General features: G+C 42.5%; 1 protein-coding gene across 4 annotated transcripts in view; it reads right to left on the bottom strand.

Moving 5' to 3' along the window:
* The window catches only part of FAR2 (fatty acyl-CoA reductase 2), a 214413-nt gene that overhangs the window by 19958 nt on the left and 167051 nt on the right, over positions 1–27404 (bottom strand). For all 4 annotated transcript variants that reach the window (XM_073315155.2, XM_073315146.2, XM_073315183.2 and 1 more), the window contains 2 exons: positions 21283–21401; positions 11786–11853 (listed from right to left, as the gene is read on the bottom strand). In XM_073315155.2, coding sequence (XP_073171256.2) covers positions 11786–11853; positions 21283–21401 — 187 coding nt within the window. The remainder of the gene's footprint in view (positions 1–11785; positions 11854–21282; positions 21402–27404) is intronic.

The raw sequence follows: 27404 nt of genomic DNA on the forward strand, positions 1-27404 counted from the left end.
ATTTTTTAATAAGGCTCTTTAAGTCCTGAACAGTGTTCAAGTTTCAGAGTTTATTTAGCCTCTCCCTTTCCTAATGGAAACTCACAAGAGTTACTTGTCACTTATTTAGTCCTCCATCCGCTACTCTTGCTATCTTTGGCTGTGATTAAAAAAAGACAAATCATTGTTATATTTATAAAATGCAGCCATTGTCATTTCAAATCACATATCATACATGGAATTTGGGCAAATCAGCAATGCCTCCTCTGTGTTAACTAATTAAGGCTTCTAGCAAAACAGCTGCAGCATGCTGCAGTGTTTTTCTTCGTGATGTGGAAATCATGTTCAACAAATGGCAGAGGAGACACAAGAGAAAATGCTGAAAAGCAGGAGGCAGACATCACCCTTGTATTGTATTAGTAAATACCTGAGATGGCTGTGAGACCTACATGAAAATCTCAATGAAGGGAGGTTCGGTGACTGGTGGAAAATACAAAAGCATTCTGCACAATTGGCGTAACTGGTGCTGTGGCTAATTTATGATTGAAACCACCTTATTCTATCTGGTAGCTTAATTCCTGCCTTTAATTTCTTTCTCTCAAGACTTACACTGGGGAGACCATAGCCCTTATTTCACTGAGGTGGCTGCATCGATATCTGTACTATGTGTACTAGCCTCTGTGTGCCTAGGCATGTTGCTTTTTCAGAAGTGCTCAGTACTCACAACTGGGGTCAGATTAAGCAGCTAGATTTTCAAAAGAGGTTTGCATGCTGAGCGCTTCTGAGAATCTGAACCCTATTTACATGCATAAATGGGAAGGAGTTGAGCTCTTTTGAAAATCAGCCCCAACAGTTCAAAATCCCAAATCAGTATAAGAGTATTATAGCTCTCAGTACAACAAGGCCATTATGTAGATAAGTACATGTATATCGCTATATGTGATGGATGTAAAATGCGGGACATATAAGGACACTGGTATAAGAAGCATCAAAAGAGACCGTTAATTTTTAGAATATTTTCTCTAACCTTGTACACCAATTCTGCTGTAAATAATGTCTAGTAATAAGTGTCCAAGCACTAGGTTTGTGTGGAAAAGAGGTAAATCTGGGCCTAAAACAAATTCAAGTAAATTTCAAAATGAAAAGTTGGTTCAAATCAAAAAATCAAAATGTTTTATTTTGAAAATATCAAATTGAAATATTTTGACTTTTTCAGAATTTTTTTCAGTGTTTTTCAACTGAAGTAATTCAACACGGATTCATTAAACATTTCAGCTGACCCAAATCTGCAGTTTTCAGAAATAAAAAACCCCCCAACCCACATGCAAACAAACAAACAAAAATAAAACCCACCCACACGTTTTGGCAATTTGGCCAAAAAATTTCATCCAGCACTCATCATAATGGATGTGTACAAGAGGCCATATTAAAATTGTTCAGGGCAGGCAAAGAACCCTGAGCACAAATAAGACCCCAATAGATTTGCTAAAATGACACCAGGACAGCCTTCCTCCTTCCTTAAAAAAGGAAGAAGCAAGTTCTAGAAGTCCATTTAGAATTTCAGTGGGTCAGAATCAGAACTCAGTCTGCCCATCTCAGTTCATCAAGGGAAAACTGGATGGCTTGAAATTCATTAATATTCACACAGTGAAAACCATATTGAGGCCTGTTTTAAATAACTGCTTTTGACTAGAAGTTTCAGAACATACTGAGTATGCTGCAGCTAGCAAGATTAACCCACTTTGATTTTATTGGCCAGACCTAAATTGCAGCAAAGCAGAACAAATTGCTTTGAGATTACTTCAGGCTAATGCTTAGCTGTCGGGCACAGACTTTGTAACAATAAGAATAAATAATAACAATAATAGAAAAGAGACACAAATATACTTTCAATGGCATGTTGTTATTTGGAAAAGGAATAAAATAATTTAAGTAATTGGAAAATCTGACATTTAGGGCTTGTCTACACATGGAAATTTAGTGAAATACATATTCCAGAATAATTATTACCCTATTTTGGTATAAGTCCCCATTTATGAACACTTATTTCAGAATAAGAGTGTCCAGACAGGGGCTTACACTGAAATAACTATTTCAAAATAGCTATTTCAGTAAATTTCCAACTGTAGACAAGCCCTTAGAATCAACCAAGGGAGTACGGGAAGTAGAAGAGAACTGAAGAAAGATTAACGTTTTAGAGAAAACATGTTTTAGCCTAAATTCTTCCATCTGCTATTCCACTGCAAATCCACTGTCACTCCATTAATTTCTGTATATTTGTATGTGTGTTGAACAGAATTTGGTCCAAAGCAGGGGAAAAAACATTTAGAAATAGTTTCTCAGTGTAAATTGGCACAGATCCATTGGGGTCACTGGAGTTATGCCAGTTTATGTCTGATGAGGGGCTGGCCATTACTTTCACAGACATGCTGAATGGCCAAATTCATCCTTGATTTCACCAGAGTTCTTCCAGGGATAAATTTGGCCCTGGAGGCTTGTTTGGCACTCCTTGCAGCTCACTCATTCTTATGAACTATTTCAACTGCTTGGTGAAAAGAAAATATAACTCATAAAAGAAACATACAACTGGTTTCAAGAAAGAAATCCCAATAGAGTCATACAGTCTACAGTCACTCCCATTTAATACTTAAATGTAAGGGACTCCCTATTTCCACAGCAAAATGACACATCAGAGACAGTGAAATTAGTTAAGGCGTTGCTCCTATTACGAGGCTAATCTCTTATCAGGATCTGGCTCCTTACAAAGAGCCAAATTCTTCTCCCATGCAATCTCACTGACTGTAGTGGCATTTTATATCCCGGGACACTTTATACCAGGGGAAGTGTTATATTAAAAGATGAAAACAGCTAAACTGAAAGATAAAAGAAAACACTGGATAATGTGGATACACTAAAACTTACCGGAATCAGCCCCTCAAAGGGTCAGCAAATCATTGCTTGACTGGTCCAAATTTCTTTGATTGAAAGTTGAGCAACATTTTACTGGATACCACATGAGCAAAGTTCAAAAAAAGATCCTTTAAAAAGGGGATGCTAATTACAGATGTCCATGTGTGCAGAGTTTACTGCACATTTAATAATGAACTGTTTAAATTTATGAGTAATTTGTTTCCTTAGTGTAGGATGTAATATGTAGAATGTATGTTTTAGGTGTTGGGACATATGAAAAGATGCCTGCTTTTCTGGCAAGGAAAGAGAACAGCAAGGTAAAAAGCTGAGCCAGCAATCTGATCAGGTAAACAACAGGGTCAGCGTCCAGTCAGGTAAACAACTGAGTTAGCAAATTAATCTTAGTGCTAGGCAGAAAAAATGCTTACACAATATATAATAGTTTTGTAACAATATATTTAGGGCACATCTGAATGTGGGTGTGTGCTTGCATTTAACCTATGCTGTGCCCTGTTTTGGTGGACCGATCACGCACTGAAGCAATGAATAAATGACACACATTTTCAACTCAGGAGTCTGTCTGTGAACCTGACCGTTCTGGGTAGCAGGGAAAAGAACCAGTCAACAGTTTGGTGCCATGACTGGGAGTGGAGCCCACGATGGTCGGCGAGTACACAGTCCTGTGGGGAATTTTGAAGGTCTATAGTGGGGTCTGGTTGGGATAAAGTAAAGGGTCATAACTGGGCTTTGCTATATGGACTTGGTTATCTTTGTGGAAGTTTGGGTCAGTGACAAGGGAGGTCCCTATGACACTGATCCCCAGAAAACAGGGGCCTGGGAGGAGATTCAGACGTCCCGTAAGGTAATCATGCTAGATCCGAAAGTGAAGGAAGGACAGAAGAAAGTCTGCATTATACAGTGATTAATGAAAGGAATTAATGTGTTATAGGAGCAGTGTGTACTCAGGAGGTTGAACTTCAGACACTGCCCCCTGAGCTTGAGGGGGATGGCGATAAAGGAGAAGCTTTTAAAATACATGCAGTAATGGCTAATCAAGGCTTCCACCAAACAGCTAATGATTGTGATAGCATACAACAGGAATGGGATGAATTGTTGAACAAGGTAGCAAACCTTAGAGATCAACTGGCTCAATGCCAGCAAGGGGATCCTCTGGTTCCCAAGGATCCGCCTTTCTCATGTCCCTCCCTCACTACTTTGCCCAAACCTCAGCCCCTCCTTCTCATGTCCCTCCAGCTTATCTGGCTGCCCCTATGATTCAAAAATCTGAGATGGACAGTAATCACATTTGCACCACCCTGGATGATAAATTGTTGCCAGCAGGAGAATTTCAGTCTCCATAGAAAAATCCAGGTCCCATCCCAAGGGATGACTGGAATAAATTTTGTCAGTGGCTTTGCATGGCTGCGGACATCATGAAGGACAGCAATTTAAATGATAAAGATTGGAACCAGGTGTTGAAAGGTGTATTAGGAGGTTTGTACACACGAATTGCTGGATGTGTAAACACTGGCCAGCTACAAAGGAGATTAAGTGAAATTTTGTTTGGTAGTCCATCATCTACAAGTGACATGAGTAGGTTACTTCTTTGCCTGGGGAAAGCCCCACAGAGGTAGGGGAAAGGGCTCTGAATTATGGAATTTGGGCCATGGACCGAATGATTGAGTGGGAAGGAACTCCCAAGAGCATACTGAATCGTTAATAGGACTACCAGATGAGTGTCCATGGCAATCCTACAGTTTTCACCCCAGCCCCATGATTATGAGGAAACTATTACCCATGCTGAAGTATGGTCGGGGGAAAGAGAGGAGATAGTCCTACCCATAAATGAGGTGAGGGTGTTTCAAGTTGAGGCCAGGAGAGGCACTGGTGCATGGAAAAGAGGAAGGGGATGAAGAAGAGGAAGCGTGGGTAGAAAGAGGGATAAGAGAATGGATTTCTTTCAGGCAGTTGCAGGAAGAAAAGAAGGTTCTGGAGTGTCAGGTAAAAGAATTAGAGGATAAGGCTGGAAGCCCAGCCCCACAATAGAGGGAGCCATGCCCTGAGGCCACTGCACTACAGGTTTGCCCTATTAAATTAGATAAATGGGGGTAGCCTCATGTTCAAACATATATTGAAGGGCAGCAGGAAATAATATTAGTAGATAGTGGAGCAGCAATTTGCATGACACAAAGTTAGGGAAGGAACGGCCCAAAGGAAGATACAGGGGATTATGGGGGTAAAAGAACAAGTCACTGTTAACACTGGGATTTTAATACAAATGGGAAACTTACAAGTATAGGCTACCATGGTAGTAAATGCTAAGGAAAAGATACTGTCAGCAGCAGTACTTGGAGCCTACAATCTTTTAATAGATCTGGCTAACCTGTGTGTCTGGCACCACCCGCAGGAGTGGGGGGCGGGGGGGGGGAGAACACAATGATAACTAGTATCCTACCAGGTCTGAATGTGGTTACACATTACCAGCCTGTAAACAGAATGGAAGTTACAGAGTTAAAAGCTCTTGCTGCTGTGTGGGCAGAGCACAAGACAGACTGTGGAAGAACAAGTTTTATAGCTAGGATAGAGGGACTTGATCCCCACCCCCCCACAAAAGCAGTATGCTGTGCCCTGGAAGGCTGTTGTAGATGTAACAGAGAAAGTGCAGCAGCTGCTGCATCGGGGTGTCTAAGGGAAATTCGGTCTACCTGTTATGCACCTGTATGGCCAGTAGAGAAGCCTAGTGGCAAATGGAGGCTAACTATAGATTATAGAGCCTGGAATGACTGTGCAATAGGGGGAGCTAATGTAGTCGTGGCATATCCACAAATGATTGCTAAAATACATCCAGATACAAACTGGTTCTCAGAGGTAGATATGGCAAATGGCTTTTTGTCAATACCACTGACAGAGGAACAGCAATATAAAACTGCCTTCACTTGCTAGGGGATGCAATATGGATAGTTTTACCACAAGTATATAAAGATTCACCTGCCATTTTTCACAAATGCATGAAAGATTTTGGGGGATCTTGGAAATCATAAATTAATCATTCAGTAGGTAGATGATATCTTAGTCCAGGGAAGGAGTAAGGAGGAACATGATGAGTTGTTGACAAAAGTGCTAACTTAACTCATGAAAAGGGGCCTTAAAATTAATCCAGATTAAGATCCAGATCCATCAAAGTACAGTTAATTTCCTAGGAGTAACATCCTAGGAAAAGATGGGAGAAGTGTTAACACGTTTAGGGTGGCCCTAATTGAAAAACTCCCTTTTCCACAAGACAAAAGGAGTTTCTGGTCATTTTTAGGATTGACTGGATTCTGCAGGGATTTCATTCTTAAGTATGTTGAAGTGGCAAAACCCCTACATGAATTAGTAAAAGCTAAAGTTTTGGAATGGGAGGAGGAACTTAGGGATTCTTTCTGCAAACTAAAAGAAGGTCTAGAGAGTACCCCTACACTGGTAGTGCCAAATTCGGAGAAAACTTACTCTTTCTGGATAATGGTGGGGGATGGTAGTCTTGGGGCTGTAGTCACACAGTTTATGGGACAGAAGGGAGACCAGTGGCATTTACGTCACAGTTGTTGCAAAGTGTGGAGTTAAAATACTCAGTGTGTGAAAAGGTGGTTTTGTGTGCATATTGGGCACTGATGAAGTTTAAATATCTTACAGGAGGTCAGCAAATAATTCTACATACCCATCATACCTCCCTGAAATTATATACTAATAAACTGCCTCTGGGGAATGTTAGCAGGGTTAGCATAGAGAGATGGATGTTCACTCTTATGGCTGAAAATGTGACCACCAAAATTTGACAGGAGCCACAAGCATGGGTAGACGAGGAGGGAAGGCTCAGTGATGCAGATTTTTCCATATGTGTAGAAGAAATTTATGATAGTTGGGTTTGTCAGCCAGGGGAATTGCAACTGGTAAAAGGTGGGTGTTGGAACACAAGTGAGAACTGCCATCTAGAGGAAGTGCCCCTGCCAAAAATCATGTTACACATGTAGGGAATGGGAAGGTCTGCTCTCATTTAAACAATACTAATAATGTGTCAAGTGTCACCTTGGAAGGGTATATACATTGTGTAAAGATCTCACAAGTCACATGGTGCAGCAATGTCTCATTAAAGAGTATAAAATTGGGAAATTAAAATTGGCAAACTGTGCCCAACATTATCACTCAAAATGTAACCTAGTCAGGGGGAGATGTGTTTAACAACATAAAATTAGAGATTCAGCAATCAATGCATTGGAAGGCCTTGCTGAAGTCAGTAGAGGTCGTATGGAACACAGCTCAGGAAACAAGCAAGATGTCACGTATCCTCAAATTAAGTGTGAATGAGGTTGGAAAAAGAGTTTAGAGCAGCAGAAGCCAATAACTGGTGGGATGACTTAATGTATGCTAACATGAGAACTCGAAGACAACACCTGGTCCTCCTGCACCTAGTGGTAATCTGTGTGTTTTGTTTGGTAGGATGGTTGTGTGTATTTCTACAAAATTTACGGCAACGGATGTATATTCAAAATGCTTAGCAACAGTTGTTTCTGTTACAGCACAGATTATTGTGTATTCCGGGCCTAACATCTCACACCCATGTATGGAACATTAATTGGCAACATTATCTGGTGTCATATATAGGGACGTGTAGCCATTCTCAAGATATGTGGGGCATGGATTTGGGTTGTGTGTAAAGAGGCCACCAATAGCAGCCTAGCCCTGCTGGTTGACATCCTACGGCCCAAGTCTTGTTTTCCCCACATGTATGGTAGTGGGCCCGCTACATAAAAGTAAATTGAGTGCTGAAGCCATCTCTGGTATCACTTACATAGGCACGCTGCGACAGCTAACACTGAACAATGTAAAGAGAGAGCTAGGAATAATCATCTAACTCATGGTCACCTGGACTTATTTGGGCATGACAGAGGAGGACGGCAGCTGCTGATGCTAGACCAGAAGTCCAAAGTGCAGGCAATGCTATGTTTATTGGGGTTAGTTTCAGGCAAGCAGCTCCATAGCTCTATATGCTGGCAGAGTATGTTCCCGGCTCTGATGTCACAGAGCATTTATCCCATGTCCCCCTTCCCAGCTCTGATGTTGCAGAACCTTGCCTGTGTCCCCATTCCCATTTCTCACCTCCTCCTTCTTAGCAAGCCCAAATATACCTGAAGTGCACACCCCTAGTCCCACCCCTTACAACTTATGGTCAAGTTCCGTTTTGGAGGGTAATGGGTCTGGGGTCTTTGTCCCACCTCTTTTGTATCCCAGGGGAGGGGTGAGGAGTGAGGTTTTGTTCTGGCCAAGGCCAGGATTTTCTTTGGCTTTTAGTGTTTCTTATGCCTCCGCTACCCATCCCCACTTGCTCTTCCTAACTGGTTGCTTGACCTTGGCTTGAGAGAGGAGCCAGGCAGCTGTCCAGTGTATGCTCATATATTGCACTCCCAGCATACCCTGTAACACTTTTAACTTTATCTCTTACCTCTTTTCACCCCATCAGCTTGTGGGCAGGTGTAACACACAATGTCTTTGTTCACACATATTAGTAAGGATATAAGAGAATGAAAAAGTCAAAGCCAAAATTCTATCCCCGGCTAACAAACAGGCCTATAGACTAATACACACCAAGCAGGGGGTATTTTTCTGGACACACACTGAGATGGAAAAAACGGACAACTACATAATAAAGAACTGAAACAAGTTATGGGATAGTGTTGCACGTAAAATAAGAAAAGAAGGGGCTATGTAGGATGTAATATGTAGAAGGTATATTTCCTGCTTGTCTTGCAAGGAAAGAGAATAACCAGGTAAAAAGCTGAGCCAGCAACCTGATCAGGTAAATAAATGAGTTAGCAAACTAATCTTAGCACCTGGCAGAAAAGGTGTTCATACACTACAGTACACTGTTGCTATAATGAACCCTGGGGATCCGAGCCATTTGTTCTGTGTAGCCAGGGGTTCATCATAGTAAGGTGGTGGTGGGGCTGTGGCGGGGGCAGAGTGAGCTCCTCTGGCCCCGGGGCCATGGCGGAGGGCAGCATGCTCCTCTGGGCCTGGGGCTGGAGGAGATTTCTGTCCCAGTTGTGGGGCAGGAGGAGCACTCTGCCCAGGCTGAGGCTCCAGGGCCTGTCAGCCCACTGCTGCAGCTCCGGGCTGGAGAAGCTGGCAGCCCCTAACTACAGCCCAACATTCCCTACTGTGAAGGGCATGATAGGGAGGCTCTACAGTATAGAATGAATAACTTTGTAACAATGTATTTAAAGCGAGCACCTGAATGTGGGTGTGTGCTTGCATTTAACCCTATGCTGTGCCCTGTTTCGACGGACTGATCACTCACTGATGCAGTGAACAAACAAACATAATTCTTCAGCTAAAGAGTCTGTCTGTGATCCTGAGCATTCTGGGTAGCAGGGAAAAGAACCAGTCAACATTAGAAGCTCTTATGTTTTCCACTGGCCTTCTGGGTGACTAGGCTTGTCACGTCACTCTCTGTGCCTCAGTTTACCTATCTGTAAAATTGGGATAATGATTTAGACTTCCAGGATTTCTGTTCAAGCATGTTCCCCACCCCAACTTGGAGCAGTCATTACAGGGAAAGTCCTTCTGACTCCCCATCACTCAGGGTTGGAGGAAGCATGCTCAGCCACTCTGTGGGGTGGTGCAAATGCAGTCCGGTCAGCACTAGAAGCTGTGAGAGGTTTGAGCATGCTCAATAAAGATGGAGCCATCAGAGATTTTAACGGTTAAACTCTAAGAGGTCTCTACTGAGCATGTTTAAACTGTGATTTTTCAATGGCTATTTGTAGCCAATTATGGGACAATTTTTATAGGGATGGTATAAGGGACATCCATGACACAAAGTCTACTCCTCTTCCAAAGATCAACTACCGACTTCAAAACATGGGCATGCTGGAAGATCTCAAAGAAAAAGTTTGCTCAATTTTTTTTTAACAAAGGCAAAACAATGTATTTTCCCCTACCTTCGTTCTCGGAAATGGCTGGACCTTTTTTACTCTAATTTTCCAGATTTGACAAGGGAAATTTCAGCTCAAACAATTAAATTTTGACAAGGTTATAAGCACCTGAAAATAGGGTATAATAATGGGAAGTGCTACCAGTCCTGCCTGTAATAAGGATTATTAGGTGAGGTTCAATGGCTTGTGTTATGCAGGAGGTCAGACTAGATGATCTTCATGGTCCCTTCTGGCCTTAAAAATCTCTGTATATGAAAAGTACACACCACAAATCCTGGAATGTAGGAGCCAACGTGAAAAGCATAGAGGATAGATAGGAAGTTACACAGAGAAAGGTTCAGAAAGTCTGTCATGTATAAAGGCCATTTTAAAAGTGTGTATCCTTATTTATAGGAAATGGAAAGCAGACCATTTGGAAATTCCACTTGTGCACTTGCTTTTGAAGACAATACTTATGTGGTAAACCTGAACTACTAATGTGGTAATCCCTTCTCAAACCCACTTCAGAAACAGTACCGCTTCATTTAGGGCAAAATTCTGCTCCCAAATCTACAGTAAATCTTTCCATTGCACGTTCTGCACTCAGTCCCCATGCAAACTCTCACTGACCTCAATGGCAGCTCTGGGCAGAAAAATATGCACGACAGATCTGCACTGCGGATCAGAGAGAATTTTGCCCTCAGTCCATTTACAAAGCCGAACTGCTCATGCACAAGCTTGCCTTGTGCATCTGGATGTAAGTGGATGGAGCTGAACCATCAGAAATGCAAGCTTCTGTTACAGTGTCTGATGAATCCAAGTTCCTAGTTAGACTAATGAGCACTGTGCTAGGAAAAGATTAGGTACAATCCATTTATGTATCAGTATTTTCATTAACAAAATTACATGCGGAAAATAAAACAGAAAAGGTGACAAATAGGAGTGTTATGAAGGCTTTGATCTCGACTAGCGGTATGAAGACAGTTTGTGCTAGGCAGTGGAGAATCAGGCCCAATATGTTTCTGCTGCAGTATACTGACTGGTTATGCTGATTTTCAATACTGTAGCTGAAGATACCTCTACAGTATGGACCAAATTCTGCTCTTGGCTTTCTGTGGCATTTTTTCTGAGTAAAGACCTCAGGATTTATCCTTACATTTCCATCGTCTCTGACTCAGCATCATGCCAGATTAAAAACATTTCACTCAAAAGTAAAAAACAAAAACAAAATAGCCATGAAAATGGCTTCAACATTTGTATTGACAAGATTTTTGCAATGAAAGGCAAACTCTGTTAAATTAAGTCTGTTCTTTCCAGGGTCATCTTTTCAAGTGAATCAAAAACATTTCTATTTCAAGACTGTATGCTTAAGGTGCACCATAGAAACATGAAGAAACGGCTATTTTATTTTCTCTTCATATACTAACTTTTTCTATTCTGATAATTAGAGCGGCCTTTGGAAATTACATCATTCATGTCAAAGGTTTTCTAACTGGATTTAAACACAATAAAGCAAAAAAGAGGAAATTTGGGTCTGGATATTTATAGCATCTTCCTATGGAACTTGAAGCCATGACCTCCTACTCCTTTCTTCATAACCTTAAAAGTTCAGCAAAGCACTTAAGCATGGGCTTTGATGAATGGGGATGGGATTACTCAAACACTTAAAATTAAGCATGCACTTAAACGGTTTGATGAGCAGGAATGAGATTATTCACACTTTTAAAATGAAGCAGATGCTTCAGTGCTTTTCTGAATTGGGGGTTACGTCTGATCTGTGAAACCTCTGCACGCAGCACACCTGTTCACTGTAAAGGGAGTTCCACATGTTGAGCGCTTACAGGGTCAGGCTGCTGCTACTGAGTCTGTCAGCTAAAACCAGGACCATTGTTTCCATGTCTGGAACCCCACTGATGGTTTGTTTTCTTGCTTTAGTTAGAACTTACCTATATCTCCCCAGCAGAAAGGGTTGATTCCACCTGTTGTACAGTTGTACACCATCATTGTTTTTGGTCTGGAAAATAGAAAACAGAAAAATAGAAAATAGAACATAAAATAAAATAAAAACAGAAAATAGAAAACAGAAAACAGAAAAAAAATTATCCAGTTATCTTGAGGTGGGGCTTAAAATCATGGACAAGAGAATGGCAGCAAGAAATACTTTAACTGAAATATGGCAATTACGTCTCACTGTACTATTTCAGTTTATGGGACAGCTTTGTAATTTCACTGCCTTCAGTGGAGATAGTTAGGTACAAATGAGAGTAGACTTTATCTCTATATAGTTTAATCCAAGCTAACTAGATAATAAATAATCAAACAAAACACATTCTAAAAATAAAAATATCTTACTTGTACATAGGGTCTTTCATCCCCAAATGCTTTAAATCTATACACAACATACAGCACTAATGAAATGCAGCTACATCTGTGGCGAAGCATGACAACCAAACAGCACAGTCGTGAGAGGAGGGCAAATGTTAGCCAAGGACACTAGGCCTCTTATTGATTTCAGTGGGAGTAGGTGCCTATCTTGCTTAGGTGCTTTTGAAAATTCCAACAGTTGCCTATCTGTAGGGTGACCATATTTCCCTATGCTGAATATGGGGCACCTGGTAAAATTACTCGTATTCTAGCGAGGTCAAAGGCGATCAATCAGAACTATGCAGTACAGATGTTCAAATTAACATCAAGTTGACTGAGCCCCCATTAAAAAGAAATACTGTGTAGTTGAATTATTTTTATTTACCTTCTTATCTTTAAGGCTTTAGGGTTCACACAGGGAGGGGTGACATACACACCCCATCCTCCTACACACACACGGGGAGAGGTGACACACACACACTCCCGTATGTCTCTGTCACGACTGACCCTCCCCTCCCCTCCCCGCATGGTGCACTCTGCCCTCCATGCCTGGCTGGGCTCCTGGTATGGTTCTGCCTCTCCCAGTTCCTGGTGCCGTGTCTTCCTGAGGCAACACATGGGGGGGTGGGGGGGGAAAGACACACACAAAGTCACATGCTCCCCCTTCCCAGATATCTGCCAGGGTTCACACCAGAATGTGGCCAGCAGCAGCCTTTCGGCACTGTGCGGGAGGGAAGGGACAGGAGCTGCTACCAACCACAGGGGAGGTGGAGGAGAGGAAAGGGATGACCTGGCCCATGTATTTGCAGAGCTCATCTCTTCTTTTCTCCCCCCTGACCCCTGTGGCTGGAAGCAGCTTGTCTCTTCCTGTCCACACAGTGTCGAAAGACAGCTAACACTTCCAGGCTGCTGCTGGACACCGACATAACCTAACCGCCTCCTGTCCACCCTGCTACAGCGTGGGCAGGAAGGGGTTAAGCCCTAAGGATGCATTGTGCACCAAGGTCCAGGAAACCTGACTGCAGGGGCTACAATAAGTGCATGTATAACAAACAACAAATCTTAATTTAACATACATGTGAAAGCCATTAGGCAAGAATCCATCAAGCCACACAAAGCCTTATAATGAAGCATGAAAGTCAGCAGCTCATAAAACGAGGACACTAAACAAGGTTCATCCTATATATAAATGCAAAATACAATTAAAAATGAAGATTAATCAAATCCAGGCAGTGAATCTAGGTAGTGTATGCAATCAATCAATAAATAACAGATTTGGCTTGAGATAAATTATCTATACATCAGTTATTAAACAAACTATGAAAACAATAAAGGAAAGTATTAATAAAAGCAGTTTTTTATTTACTGCAGAGTTTCTCTTAATGTGTTGTAACTCATTTGTCCAAGCACCAAGCCAAAGTCAGGGAGACACGATGTGCTTTAAAAATCTTTTACTTGAAAGATGCCACGTTTGCTAGATCAAAAAAACCAGTGGTGACTTGGGGCAATTCTTGCATTTTCCCCAGTTTCCCCAAAATAATGTGTTTCATTTACCCAGATGGGAGAGAGAGAATCAAAACCTGGAATGAGGTTGCAAGTTCTGTGATAAAGTCCCACATTTCTCTGATGTATTTCAAGGTAAGGTTTTCCTGTAGAATGTCACCTGATCAGAAATGATAGTGACCTTCTTGATCTCTGATTTTTTTTTTAGTAAGCCATATAGCAGCACCACTAATAAACAAAGGCATGAAACACCCCAAAGGCTACTGGGTAGATAGTAGAAATGAATGTTAGAAATGCTCAGACTCTCCCTTTAGATTTACATGCCACAAAATATCTCATTTCAACATGGAGTGGTTTTGCCAGCCAAATGAAGTCTGTAATGATAATCTGTAATTGCTTTTGAGTCCCACAGGCATTAAACAAGGGAACCACAGAAAAACCATAGTTAAATTACAGGGTAAGGAATTGTTTAATAAATTCCATCCTAGCCCACACTGTCAGCTGCAGATTATTGCATTTAGCAGTGTTATTGTGTAGAAATTACATTGGAGAAGTCTATGCTATTCCATATTATATTTACCATGAGCCTGCTCATGACTGGCTATGCACAGGTGCACAAGGAGATGAAGAGGGTGCAATGAGTCTTCCTTCCAACTCCTTTTTGCCATGTAGCAAACGCAAGGACAGGGGGATTAGCCCTCTCCTTAGGGGTAGTGAGCGTGGGTAAGAAAGGGAACTGACCTGAGTTATAGTCCAGCTCTGCTACACAGTCTTCAGGCCTGAGTCTCAGTTACATTAAGGCCCTTTTGACATCATGCTGGCAGCGTATAGAGGCCATAAATGTAATTTATGCTTCCTTGAAGGCCTCTTATACTGTCCGAGTGGTGTAACAGGGGCTTTAGCATCAATAAGAATCAAGCCAGCTGTGTAGCTGTGGGGATACATCACTTAACTTTTCTGTGCTTCAGTTTTCTCATCTGTAAGATAAATAGCAACATACTAAATGCTCCCTGTGGGCAGTGCATCTCTGCACCTTCCTACTGCCTTGAAGACCTCATCTAGTGCTACACTTCTGCTTAGAATAACACCAACTTGCTCCATGCCTGGGGTTACTCATTTCAGTCACCACTGTGAATATACTGGGTAAAGTTTTCAAAAGTGTCGAGATGAGTTTGGGTTCTACATCACTTAGGTGCTTTAAAAAAAACCCTCTTACCCATTTTGACAGGTTAGAGGTAAAACCTGACTATTTCCCCGGACATATATAAAGAGAATTTAGAGAACGTTTTTCAAAGCTGTCCAGCTGGTGTCAGTCACTGTTTAAATATATTCTATACTTACATTGATTATTTAAAGTGTGTTTCTTATTTCGTAAAATAAAAAGCACATCAAGTAAGCAGTTTATCTTTGTCCTACAACTTGCCATGCACTATCTAGGCTCTTACATAATGCCCATCATTATGGTATCTAACCTCCTCCCAAAATTATGAAATGTACATATAAACTAAATCTCTTTCTCTTTTCTGTGTTCCTTGCAAAGCATTACCTATTTGTTTTTAATTTTTGGTTGTGGTGTCACTGTGGGAAGGCTAGGTCAAAAAAGTGGGTACGGCATTGTGCTTTGAAGATACTGAAGTTCATGGTCATCCTGATCTGTCTGGAGAGTGAGTTCCAGGTTCATAAGCCAGTCATTGAGAACACGCTACCTTCTGTATTCATGAGTTTCACACTTGAGGTTGACAATTCTCTTGTTCCAGTGGAATGTGGTTGTCAAAGGGCATTCAAGTCACACAGGGGTAAAGTGGTCACTCATGTAACATGGGTGAATTCCACAGAGGGCTCTGAAGAGGAGGACTGAAATCTTACATTTCACCAGGTATTCAACAGGGAACCAGTCAGGGAAGTGGAGTGATGTGCTCTCAGCAGCCATGCATTGATGGGCACATGGGCTACTGTGATCTGAACCAGCATTTTAAATTCTTTGGTTTCATACTCAGATACAGAGAATTACAGGAATATGGCCTAATGGTCACAAATGCATGAATCGCCACAGTTAACTCCAAATCTGACAAGAGGAGGCCTAGTTTTCTTGCCAGGAGAAGATGGAAAAAGACTTTTTTCACTGCCATGGCTGGCATCCAGAAGCAGTGAGGAGATCGGGTGAATACTGAAGCAGTAGTGACTTAATCTGAGGACAAATGCCTTCAGTGAAGGGTGTTGTTATAGAGGTGAGGAGTTCTTGGAAGTGCTTCCTTCTCCCTTACCAAGATTCAGCTTCAGGAGACTGTTCTTCATTTAATTGCTGATTGCAACCAAGGCCTTGGATAGATGAGAAATGGTGTTGTTTTCAGCTGATGAGAAGGTAATGTAGGGCTGTGTGTTATCTGCTCATTGTTGGCATTGTAGTTCATGCTGATCAGTCTCCCTTGTGATTTCATATAGATGTTGAGTGTCCGAGAGAACAGATCTTTGAGGAACTCCAAAGGTGTGAGCTCTGCAGATGAAGGAGCAGAAATCAGTCATGCCTTTCTGGTTGCGATCTGAGCGGAATGACTGAAGTCATCGTGGCATGATCCTAGTAATCCCTGCTGCATGTCTGAAGCAGGACATCAGATGGACGGTATCATGGTCCAGCACTACAAGTGTAGATGAAGGGCCCTTGTCCATGGCTAAAGGATGTTCATCCATCAGTGCTAAGAGGACTCTCTCTGTTCCATATCTTGGCTTGAAGCTTGATTGGGAGGGGTCAAAGATATTGTTAGCACCTAGGAAGAGTTGAAGGAGACACCTGGAGAGCTTCTCAGTTAGGTTAGATACCTGCTGGTAGTTACAGAGGTTGATTATGTCAAGGGATGGCTTCTTAAGTATTTGCCAGATTATGACACACTATAGGGGGGGTTGCAGGATTTTCCTCCTCAGTGAAGATATAGGTATCTCAGTTAGTAGGAGTCCCGGATGCTCTTGACACTCTTTGACGAGTCAATGAGAATTTAGATCAGAACCATAGGTGGTGGCTCAGTTTTTCTCCTGTATTTCTAGAACTTCCTGTTGTGAGCTGGGCTGGCTTCAGAGGAGGATGGTTTTGTGTTACGGTGGAAAAGGCCAATGTACAGTACATGGTGTCCCAGCAGCGCCTCTCTGATGTTGGTGATGTTTTATGAGAAGTAGACTGATAGCTCTTTGCAACAGGAGATGGTGAGTTTTGGGGCTGAGTGAGAACATTCCCCATTAACACGACAATTCATGGTCCAGAATAGTTCAGTAGAGTATGATTTAACTACTGTTGCTGTGGTGAAGGAGAGGTGGAATTTTTTTGTTTGTTTGTTTCTTCCACAAGTAGTCCATAGATTCACAAGAATTCCTTGTACTGGTGTCTGTCTGCATCTGCCCAAGTTTTATGCCACACACATAAGAGCTCAGCTTCCTTCCACCTGCTGCTTTTGTTTCAGCACATCAAAGAAACAAAGGAGATCTGTAGAGGAGAAGGGCACTTTGGTTACAGAGGTGGCTAATGAGTTATCATAGTGATGGGTTAGATTTTCTATTCTGCGATCTTTTTTGGTGGTGAGGCATTATCTACAATAGTGTTGTGGAAATTAACTCAGTCCCTGAGCCTGAGGCCAACTGTTGTTATGGTTCCTTCTTGCCTGTACATTAGGTCAGTTTTGATCTCAGCCTGGGGGGAAGTTGTGGTCAGTCCAGGATAACGGCAGTTTCTTGTGTCCCCTGTATCCAAGCCAAGTCTAAAATCAAGCTAAAATATGACTGGCAGCATGTCCAGGTCCAAAGATGACTTGTCAAAAACAGAGAGTGGAAAATATACAGAAAAGGTTTGGGGCTATTGTATCTGAGTTGTTGTCAATATGGATGTGAAAGATCTCAGGATAATAAGTCTTGGGGACTTCATTAACATATCAGGCAGCAACTCAGGCAGTCCCTCTCGGAACCCTTTGCTCTTTGCAGTCTATAGATTAGCATAATGCACCATGTATAACTGGTCTTTGGATTTGCAGAATGACTGGATCCTCTCTCTATTTTTTCTTGGCCAGGTGGCTTCTCTTACATTTGGAATATGGTGACTGATACCCCTCCACGCTTGCCTTGTACAGGTCTAGGTTTGTGGTATACTGAGGTTTCAGTGAAGCAGGTCAGGACCTCTTGAGTATAAAGGACTTCCTGACAATTCACCTCACATTCATCAGCGGGAACATGATATCCTGATGTTTGTCTCCCCCCGTCGTAAGTTTGTACGAAATGGCTGTTGTATGACTGCATACAATTGGCAGCAAATTTATACCAATCTGTATTCGGGGTCCTGGTTTGCACTTCCTGTTTGCATTTCTTCCAGATAAGACTTGGATTGGGGAGAAGTGTTGGGTAATAATTGTGGCTGGTTTTGATAGAGACCTGGGTGTGAACCAATTGGCAAAGGTTCTCAATACCTTTGGGCATTATGCTGTTGCTATGGGAAGAAGCAACGCTGCTCAAACTCCACTCCAGAGTAGCAGAAAGGGGGTTTGCAAGTAGGAGCCATTTCTCCCTCCACTATTTTAGGTGCAGGCATTAGGCAGTTTGGGAATGATGGAAGGTGTAGTTTTCCTAGTCCCTGTGGTAAGACAGGCCCTTCTTTCTCCTGGAGGGGGAATGGGTTGGGGTTTCGAAGCTCACAGACCCAGGAAGTCTGGCTCTGGGGCTCTCTCTGCTTCCTGCTTTGCTGGTAAGACAGCACTCTATGGAGGGTGCTTCTCCCTGGTGGAGGGGAGTGGCATTTGTTTTTTGGACTTGGAGCCGTTGTGCTGTCATTTGCTTGTGCTGGTCACTCCTCTTCTTTGCCAGTCGCTGTTGGGTGGGAATGAGGAGAAAAATGAAACTGCAAAGTCTAAACTGCTTTTAAGGCTCATTTCTGGCTCCCCATATTCTGGCTCTTGTTTGTGGGTTTTGTTCAGCCTAGGCTCAAGGGATAAAGGATAAGACTGGCTTTCATGTTTTCTTTCTTTTTTGTGTTGTATTGATTTCATACAATTACTTAGGCCTCTATAATAATCCATGAAGCTTACACCATAGTTCCCAATACACACAGATTTAAATGTCAGAACAAGAAGTTAAACGGGAAAAGATGTTAAATCTTTAATGTGCCTTATACATGTGCGTTTACCAGGCAAAGAACTGGGTTTTAATACCCCCCACATGAACCTGTAACATAATTACCTATTTAAATCACGCAATTTTTTTCAAAACAAAATATTCCATCTATGAAACACCACATCCATTTGGAAAACACCCGTATGAATAGCTGATTCAATGCACTGCTTGGGAAAGGGGGACAATTAAATGACTTTAACTTGACACCTCAAGAGAAGAACCACCTTGTGATTACAGTTCTGGAGTTTTAAAATTCCATTTATCTGGCAAGAGCTGCCTTTTTAAAGAACTGTGTTATTTAATGGCTGTAACCATGTAGGGTAGGAAATATGAAAAAGAAGTAGAATTTTAAAGGTTCAGGACTGTAGTTAGCTGGAGAAAAGTTACTGCTGAAGAGAGAAACTAGGGTCTCCCATCTGTGCTTGCACTGCACAGAGGAACAGGCATTGGTCATAGCTTGTGAGTAAGGATCCCATCCGGCCAATGACTACAGGGAGAGCTCTCTACCTGCAGAGATGAAGTGAGAGGAAGTAAATCCTCAGCCCTCATATCCAAAAGCCATACTGAGGACAAAGTGTTGCTGGTATTTTCCAGTCCCTGCCCACAAAACAGGCTTTGCCATGTGAATTACAAAAACTCACAGTAGATTGGGCAGATGTTCAAAATATGACAGTGTGCCACCTGGCTCCGCTGGGCTCCTTGTGTTTGTGCCTCTCTCCCCCTTGAATATGCACTTGGACAGTTGCAATAATCCTGGGTGTGGATCTTTCTTGACTGGGGGTGGGGAGAAGTGGTGCTATGTCCCAAATGCCACCCACTTGCGGCACCATAATGAGACACCACTTACAGTAAATTGTGCAGATGCAAGTCTCCTTTCCTTTTTTACATAAGCATCGACGTTTAAATGATCATCAGTGGGCCTCTGAATTAATACCCCACTGAGATGAGTAGGACAGTTCAAAATCCTCAGAGCTGTTGTTCAAGGCTCTCTGCAGACTCTTCTCTGAATCAGTTATGACTTGTTTAAATGGGAGATTTTTCTAGTTACATTGGTATAATCATATCAGTAAAATTAAACTGCAAGCATTATACAAGTATAACCCCTCTTCATATTAAACATCTGAGTGGCTTTTTCACCTTGTCTTATACTGCTTCCAAAATGATATAAGCTAAATCAGAAAAGGGCACTTCTATATTGCAATAAGAATGTCCACATGGAGGCCTGGTCTATACTACATTGACATAAGTATGGAAAAATCCACAGCCCTGAGTGGTGTAGTTAAGCCAACTTAAGTCCTCATGTAGAATTCTTCCATTGACCTAGCTACTGCTTCTCAGGAAGGTGGATTACCTATGCTGATGGGAGAATCCCTCCCATCGTCATATGTAGAGTTTACAGTGAAGCGCTGCTGCGGCCCAGCTGTTCTGTTGTAGCATGAACCCGGAGAGTTCTACTGGTATAAGTATAGCAATTTAAGGTCACACCCTACCTTAACTTCCCCATGTAGACAAGCCCTTACACACAATTCACATTTTAAAGGTTTTCTCTGCAACCATAACAGATGGAGACTTACTTTTTAAAAATGAAAGCTGATATTCTGCAGTGTAACACAGCTGCTTCAGAGAGGTGATGATGTGGCATATGGGTGTATATTGGCTTTTTCTAAGGGTTGCTCATGTCATATTCATGGCTTTCCCCAGCTGTAGGAGTCTGTGCCCAGTTGTAAGCTGGCTAATAAGGACAGTGTTATTAATGAGTATAACTGGAGGTGAGCTCTGCCTCATGAACTTAGTATACTAAGCAGGAGAGCACCAGTTAAATATAAGGGACACATTCTGAAAACTCATGTATTTACTCTGGCAAAACTCCCAATAAAATCTATAGGAGATTTTTGTGAGTAAGGATTTAGCCCATATAGAATCCAGAGGACACTCCTCAGCAGGTTCTAACATTTTTCCCTCCTTGCCACCCCTCACCCCCACGGTCATATTTATTTGCCCTCTTGTTTACACACAGCCACCCTCTGAAACCCATATTCCACCAATTTTCCTTAGGTTAAAGAGCGTCTAGAAGACTAGACAGCCTTTTCAACTTTTCAACACCATTCCCACTTTGATTAATTAATATTTTTACAGTTCTATGTATTCATGTGTATGTCCCATACTTTATAAGTGCTAAATAATGATCTTACTGACCAAAGGGATTCCTGCAGAGTGGCATAAGAAGCTCCTCCACATCCCAGGATATGTCTTCATGGCTTCTGTAGCACTTTTAGCCTTTACCACACCCAGGAAAGAAGATACTGAACTTGGGAATCAAATGCTGCTGTATCATGTAACCAACAAAAGCTGGATGATATTTGCTGTCCCATTAAAATCCATATTGTGCCATAATACCTTACCAGCAATCTGAGAAACAAGTGCTCATCCCTACCTGTGAACTGCTGTGTGCCACCCAGCCGCTAGGATGAGGTTGATGACGACATCTACTGGAATCAGATCTGCTACTGCATCATTATTGACTTTGACAGTTTGCAGAATCCCTTTACCAGCCTGTGTGACAGAGGGAGAGAGTCAGTGACAATATGCCATGACAGGATTTCCTTGGCCTAGAGAGGAGGCAGCATCACTTAGTCACTTTTCAAGCCCACTGTGCAACTCAGAAGATCAGTCTGCCTCTGTGGAGAGCCAGCGCTTTATATTCTTGTGCGGATCAAATTGTTTAGTGTTGTCAGAGGAAGTTGGAAATGTGATGCGCAAATGTCAGTAGAAGTGTATAAAAAGGTAGTGGCCTTGTGTAACTCATGATGCTAAAAGAACATCCAGCAAGACAGACATTTTTATGTTTTGTGGTAAAATTTTCAAAAGCACCTAAATGACTTAGGAGCTTAAATTCCATTTTCAAAAATCACATGGGAGCTTAAGTCCTATTGATTTTCAATGAAACATAGGCTCCTCAGTGCCTAAATGTAACATTTTTGAATGTGCTCAAATGACTTAGGGGCCTAAGTTCCATTCTCAAAAGCCTCGTAGGCATTTAGGAGCCCACGTCTCTTGAAAGTCAATAAGCACTCTAGAAATGGCTCTTAAGTCACTTAAGTGCTTTTGAAAATTTTACCCCAATCTTTTGGATTTAGCTATACATCCATTCTGAAGTTTACCTTCCACGCTATGATTTGTTCCGAAAGTACCATCAGCGTGTGTGGTATTTAAACAAGACACTGTCCTTTCTCTGAGGGCTTACAGTTATAGGATATGTCTGCACTTCAACAACGCAATGTAATTCAGCTCAGGGTTACATATGTGAGCTCGCTTCAATCTCACTAGCTTGGGTCCTGGAACAGTGAAAGCACAGCTATGTGAGTTTCAGCGCTGGCTACCCAGGGTTCTAGGTGGCTTTGTACAGCCTGCACTGAAGGTCGCACTGCTGTTGCTTCACTGTTCTGGAACCCAAGCTAGCTAGATTAAAGCTAGTTCATGTGTGTCTACTGTGACAGGGTCAGGCCAGATGGCTACAGGACAGTGATAGTAGGCAGATATATTAGCCCCAGGTTAAGTAGGTCCCTTTTCTCTGGGTAAGGTAACAGGGAAGGTTCCAGAACAATCAGGAACCTTCTGGAAAGAATTAAGGCAGACAGGCTGATTAGAACACCTGCAACCAATCACGAAGCTGCTAGAATCAATTAAGGCAGGCTAATCAGGGCACCTGGGTTTAAAAAGGAGCTCACTTCAGTTTGTGGTGCATGCGAGTAGCTGAGAGCAAGAGGTGCAAGAAGCTGAGGGTGAGAAGGCGTACTACTGGAAGACTGAGAAGTACAAGCATTATCAGACATCAGGAGGAAGGTCCTGTGGTGAGAATAAAGAAGGTGTTGGGAGGAGGCCATGGGAAAGTAGCCCAGGGAGTCAGAGCTGTCACACCGCTGTTCCAGGAGCCACTGTAGACAGCTGCAATCCACAGGGCCCTGGACTGGAACCGGAGTAGAGGGCGGGCCTGGGTTCCCTCCATCCCCCCAACTCCCTACTTGATACCGGAGGAGTTGAACTGGACTGTGGGTTCCACCAGAGGGGAGTTTCTCTAGCCTGTTCCCCAATCCTCTAGGTGGATCAGCAGAGACTGCGGGGATTGTTCATCTTCCTTTCCCCATGCTGGCCCAGTGATGAGGCTAACAGTGAACGGCAGATTTGAGCCACGAAAATGGACAAACTGAGGGCTGCCGTGAACCTCTGAGGGGAGAAAATCCGCCAATAAGCGCAGGACCCACCAAGGCAGAGGAGGAACTTTGTCACGCTACTCAAGGTGCAGTCACAGTCTAGACACACTTTAAGTTAAGATGTAACTTTGTTGAGTGCCAATGACAAATGCTGTGAAGAAGGGAGGAGGAAGTCAGAGCCATAAGATAATGGGCTTGATTTAGTTGGTAATGCACTTCTCGGGGGTTCCAAAATTATTTGTTTTTAATTGAGTGTTTGTGATGATGATTCTATGCAAGGGAGATGAGGGTTTGGAGGCTTCATGGAAGAAGTCTTTTAAAGAGGGACTTGAAGGAGCAAGGGTAGCAGCATGGCAGACTGGATAAGCCAGGCTGTTTCAGAGTGGGGGGGCACGAGACATGGAGGTGAAAGTGGGGGAAGGAAACTAAGAGAGTGTATTGGGCATGAGGCCTACGTGCAAATAGCTGAGTGAAAAGTTATGAGGATAAAGAGAGAAAGGCAGGAGTTAAGGAGTGTAATGCCTGGACTACAAGGACAAGGGACCTGAATTTGATGTAGAAGGCAATAGAAAAATCAGTGAACAGATCTGGAGAGCAAAGGATGCAGTAACATCAGCAGGAAAGAAAATGTTTCTGCACCCGCATTTTGGGCAGCTGTAAGAGACTAGGGAGGAGACGATTGGTGTTACGAGAGAAGATTTGGAACCAGTGTAATCAGTGATCTTCAAGACAGATTGAAGAGATTCAAGATAGTTATGTCCAAACTCCAAAGCTAACTGTGAAGAGATACAGAGAGATCTCACAAAACCGTGGTGACTGGGACACAAAGCAGCAGATGAAATTCAACACTGATAAGTGCAGAGTAATTCACGCTGGAAAAAATAATCCCAACTACACATATATAATGATGGGTTTTAAATTAGCTCAAGAAAGATCTTGGAATCACCTGAAAACTTCAGCTTAGTGTTCAGCAGTGGTCAAAAAAGCTAACAGAATACTAGGAACTATTAGGAAAGGGATAGAAAGTAAGACAGAAAATATCATAAAGCATAATATAAATCTAAGGTGTATCCACACCTTGAATACGGTGTTCAGTTCCGGTCACCCCATCTCAAAAAGGATATGGTAGAACTGGAACAGGTTCAGAGAAGGACAACAAAGATGATCAAGGGTATGGAATGGCTTGCGTACAAGCAGAGATGAAAAAGATTAGGGCTTTTCATCTTAGAAAAAAGACTCAGAACAGGAATATGAAAGAAGTCTTTAAAATCATGAATGGTGTGGGAAAAGTGAATATAGATGTGTTATTTACCCTCTCCCACAATACAGAAACCAGAGGACACCCTGAAATTAATAGGCAGCAGGTTTAATACAAACAAGAGGGAGTACTGTTTCACATAATGTAGTTAACCCATGGAATTAATTGCCATGGGATGTTGTGAAGGCCAAAAGTATAACTGAGTTCAAAAAGGAAGTAGGTAAGTTCATGGAGGATAGGTCCATCAATGGCTATTAGCCAAGATGGTCAGGAACACAACTCCATGCTTAGGGTCACCCTAAACCTTTGACTGCAAGAAGCCAGGAGGGGAAGACAGGGCTAGATCATTCCAACTTCCCTGTTTTGAATATTCCCCTGGAAGCTCTGGTATTGGCCACTTTCAGAGACTGGATACTGGGCTACATGGACCATTGGTCTGACCCAGTATGACCATTCTTATCTTCCCCTACCACTCCTGAGCTGCCCATGCCTCTCAGGGCCTTTGTGTGGCTTTTTAGTGTCCATGTGTGTGGTGAACGACACACACTGTCAGGATCCAAAGGGGAGAGCAGAGTGCTGGTTAATGGTGAGCTGCAGGGAAAAGGGGAGCAATGAGCAAAAGGACAAGCTTTGATGGAAGCTGCCAAAAATCCTTTCCCCAACATCTCCTTCCCGCTAAGGCAGGAGTGGAGCTTGCACAGGAAGTGGGGAAGAGAGCAGAGATACTCAGCAGCCACAAGGTAGGGAGAGAGGGAAAGAGGATTTTGCAACATCACCTATTTATAAGCAATGTTCCATTGTGCTCATCACATCAGACTACTGTGATACAATTCTTTTTTGTCAGTCTGTAACTCCCTCGGATAATGAAGTAGCTCGCTAGTTGTGAAAGGTTGAGGACCACTGCTATAAACAAACAGAGCATGTCCAGCCCTGCATAATCACTTGTCTGAAATCTGGGCTGAAAAACCCTTGCTAGAATGACAGTTTTTAAAGTTTGTTCTTAGCCCATAAACAATGCATGTGTTTTGGGTCATTCTGATGCTTCTTAAAGATAGTAGAGTCACAAGAAAGTTGCAGATAAGGTATAATCATGTAAGCTCCCCCAGCCAGCTCTGACAATGTACCTCAATCATATCCTGCAGCAACCTTCTGTTGTTCTAGTCTTGGGCCACAAAACAACTCTGCCGAAACACTTCAGTTCTAACTTACAACATCACCTTCTGCTAGCCCATTCCTAGGCTAAACACCACGGGCAGCGGCATGTAGAACATGTGTACCTACACTCCGCAGTGAAAAGCACACTGTATCCACGCTGTGGTGCGTAGTTACACGTGTCAGTGAAAGGCTCTGGCTGAGGGAAGGCAGCGGGGAAAGGCTTCAGCTGTTCCCTGCTGCCAGAGCCTTTCACTGCAGCAAGGGAAGGCTCAGCCTTTCTCCACTGCCTCCTCCTCCTTCCCCCCCGCCAGAACCACCTCCGGTTGCTGGAGTCTTTCACTGCAGCAGGGAAAGGCTCCAGCAATGGGGAGGCAGTGGGACACTACACTGCTAAAAATAGCACTGTAGACAGGGCGGCACAACTTGGGCCAGTAGAGAGCTGTGTAGGGTATGTACTCAAGTACTTACCCACAGCCTTCAGCCAGGCCTCCACTTGACTCACCTAAGCCCTGCCTCACCAGCTACACGGCTACCAATACCTGGGCTGGGGAGCTATGCACATACGTACACTACCTACCACCCAAACTAGCATGCTGTGTAGATGCAACCTTAGTGCTCTCTTCAGAAGAAGCAGCCAATCATGTTGAATTTTGTGATGTGAACAAATGGTGATCACATACAGGTGAACGAACTCACGTTCACTTGTGCCCCCAATTACTACTTGAACTCACTAGAAGAGAGAGGCTGATGCATACTTATTTACCTATTTTAGTAGTTATGACGTGTTATAAACACACACTGTATTCATATTGATGGTCATATATATTTGAAGTAGATCTTTGATATATAAATACATATTAATATATAAAGAATTCAACAAATTGAATGCTGCACATTATTTGGTTCATTATATATGGTACACTATTTCTGTATAAGGCATGGTCTAATTTTTGTATCAGATTGCTGACATTTTCTTTTTGGTATAATAAAAGCTACTTCAACTGAGGTCTCTGAGATCACTTCCCTGTTTGAGTTTGACATTTTTAGGCAGTATCCCAGTGGAAGAGCTCAGGGGCCAATCACAATTCAGGGCACACACCAAAAGCAGAGTTATTCCCCACACCAGCTAATCATAGCTTTGTAGGGGGGAAGGAAGGCTGTGCTACACTAAGACATAACTCTTCAGTTATAGTCTAGCAGAAATGTGATTCACTTCACACACCGTCTGAAATCAACAGATAAACCAAAGCTTCTCTTCCCAGCAAAAGAAGCAATTTGGGGCAAAGGGAAATAAATCACTCTATGCAATAAAGCAGAGCTCTGCCCCCTCACATGGTGTATTTAACAGAAACATATGTATTTGTGCAGACAAATTATTAGACTCTCATTTCTATATAAATGCTAATGAGGGGGAAAAGTTCAAAAGGTTTGGAGTTCAGGTTCAGTTTGGATAAAGCAGCCAAAAGATGCTTATCTGAACTATCTACAAAATTAGTCTGGAAAAACAGTCAAATCTCTTATATTTATAGGATGCCAATAACTGCAAGATATAGGAACAAAATTCACTTTGCTTGATGAGCACAGAAAATCACCCAAATGGAATTTTGCTTTTGTCATCATAGGTTTCAAACCACTAACCTTCAATTATTCCTTCTTCCCTCATTACTGCAAGTAGGATCAAAAGAATGGGCTCTGAAAACAGATAGACAGGGATCCATTCAGATCTCCTCAGCTAGGGCAGTCCAGCACCCAACATTGAGAACATCCTGCTTCCAGCTCCTGAAAGTTTCACCCTAAGCACTTCTAATTTCTATGTCCCAGATTAATTCAGTTGTCTTGAGTGATCACTGATAGAGAGTCAGTCTCTGATGTAGCCTGTCTCAAGACCACTAAGGGATTTCAAGATAAGGCCCAGGACTTTGAATTAGGCAG

The sequence above is a fragment of the Lepidochelys kempii genome, chromosome 1, assembly GCF_965140285.1.
Source record: "Lepidochelys kempii isolate rLepKem1 chromosome 1, rLepKem1.hap1, whole genome shotgun sequence".
Lineage (NCBI taxonomy): Eukaryota > Metazoa > Chordata > Testudines > Cheloniidae > Lepidochelys > Lepidochelys kempii.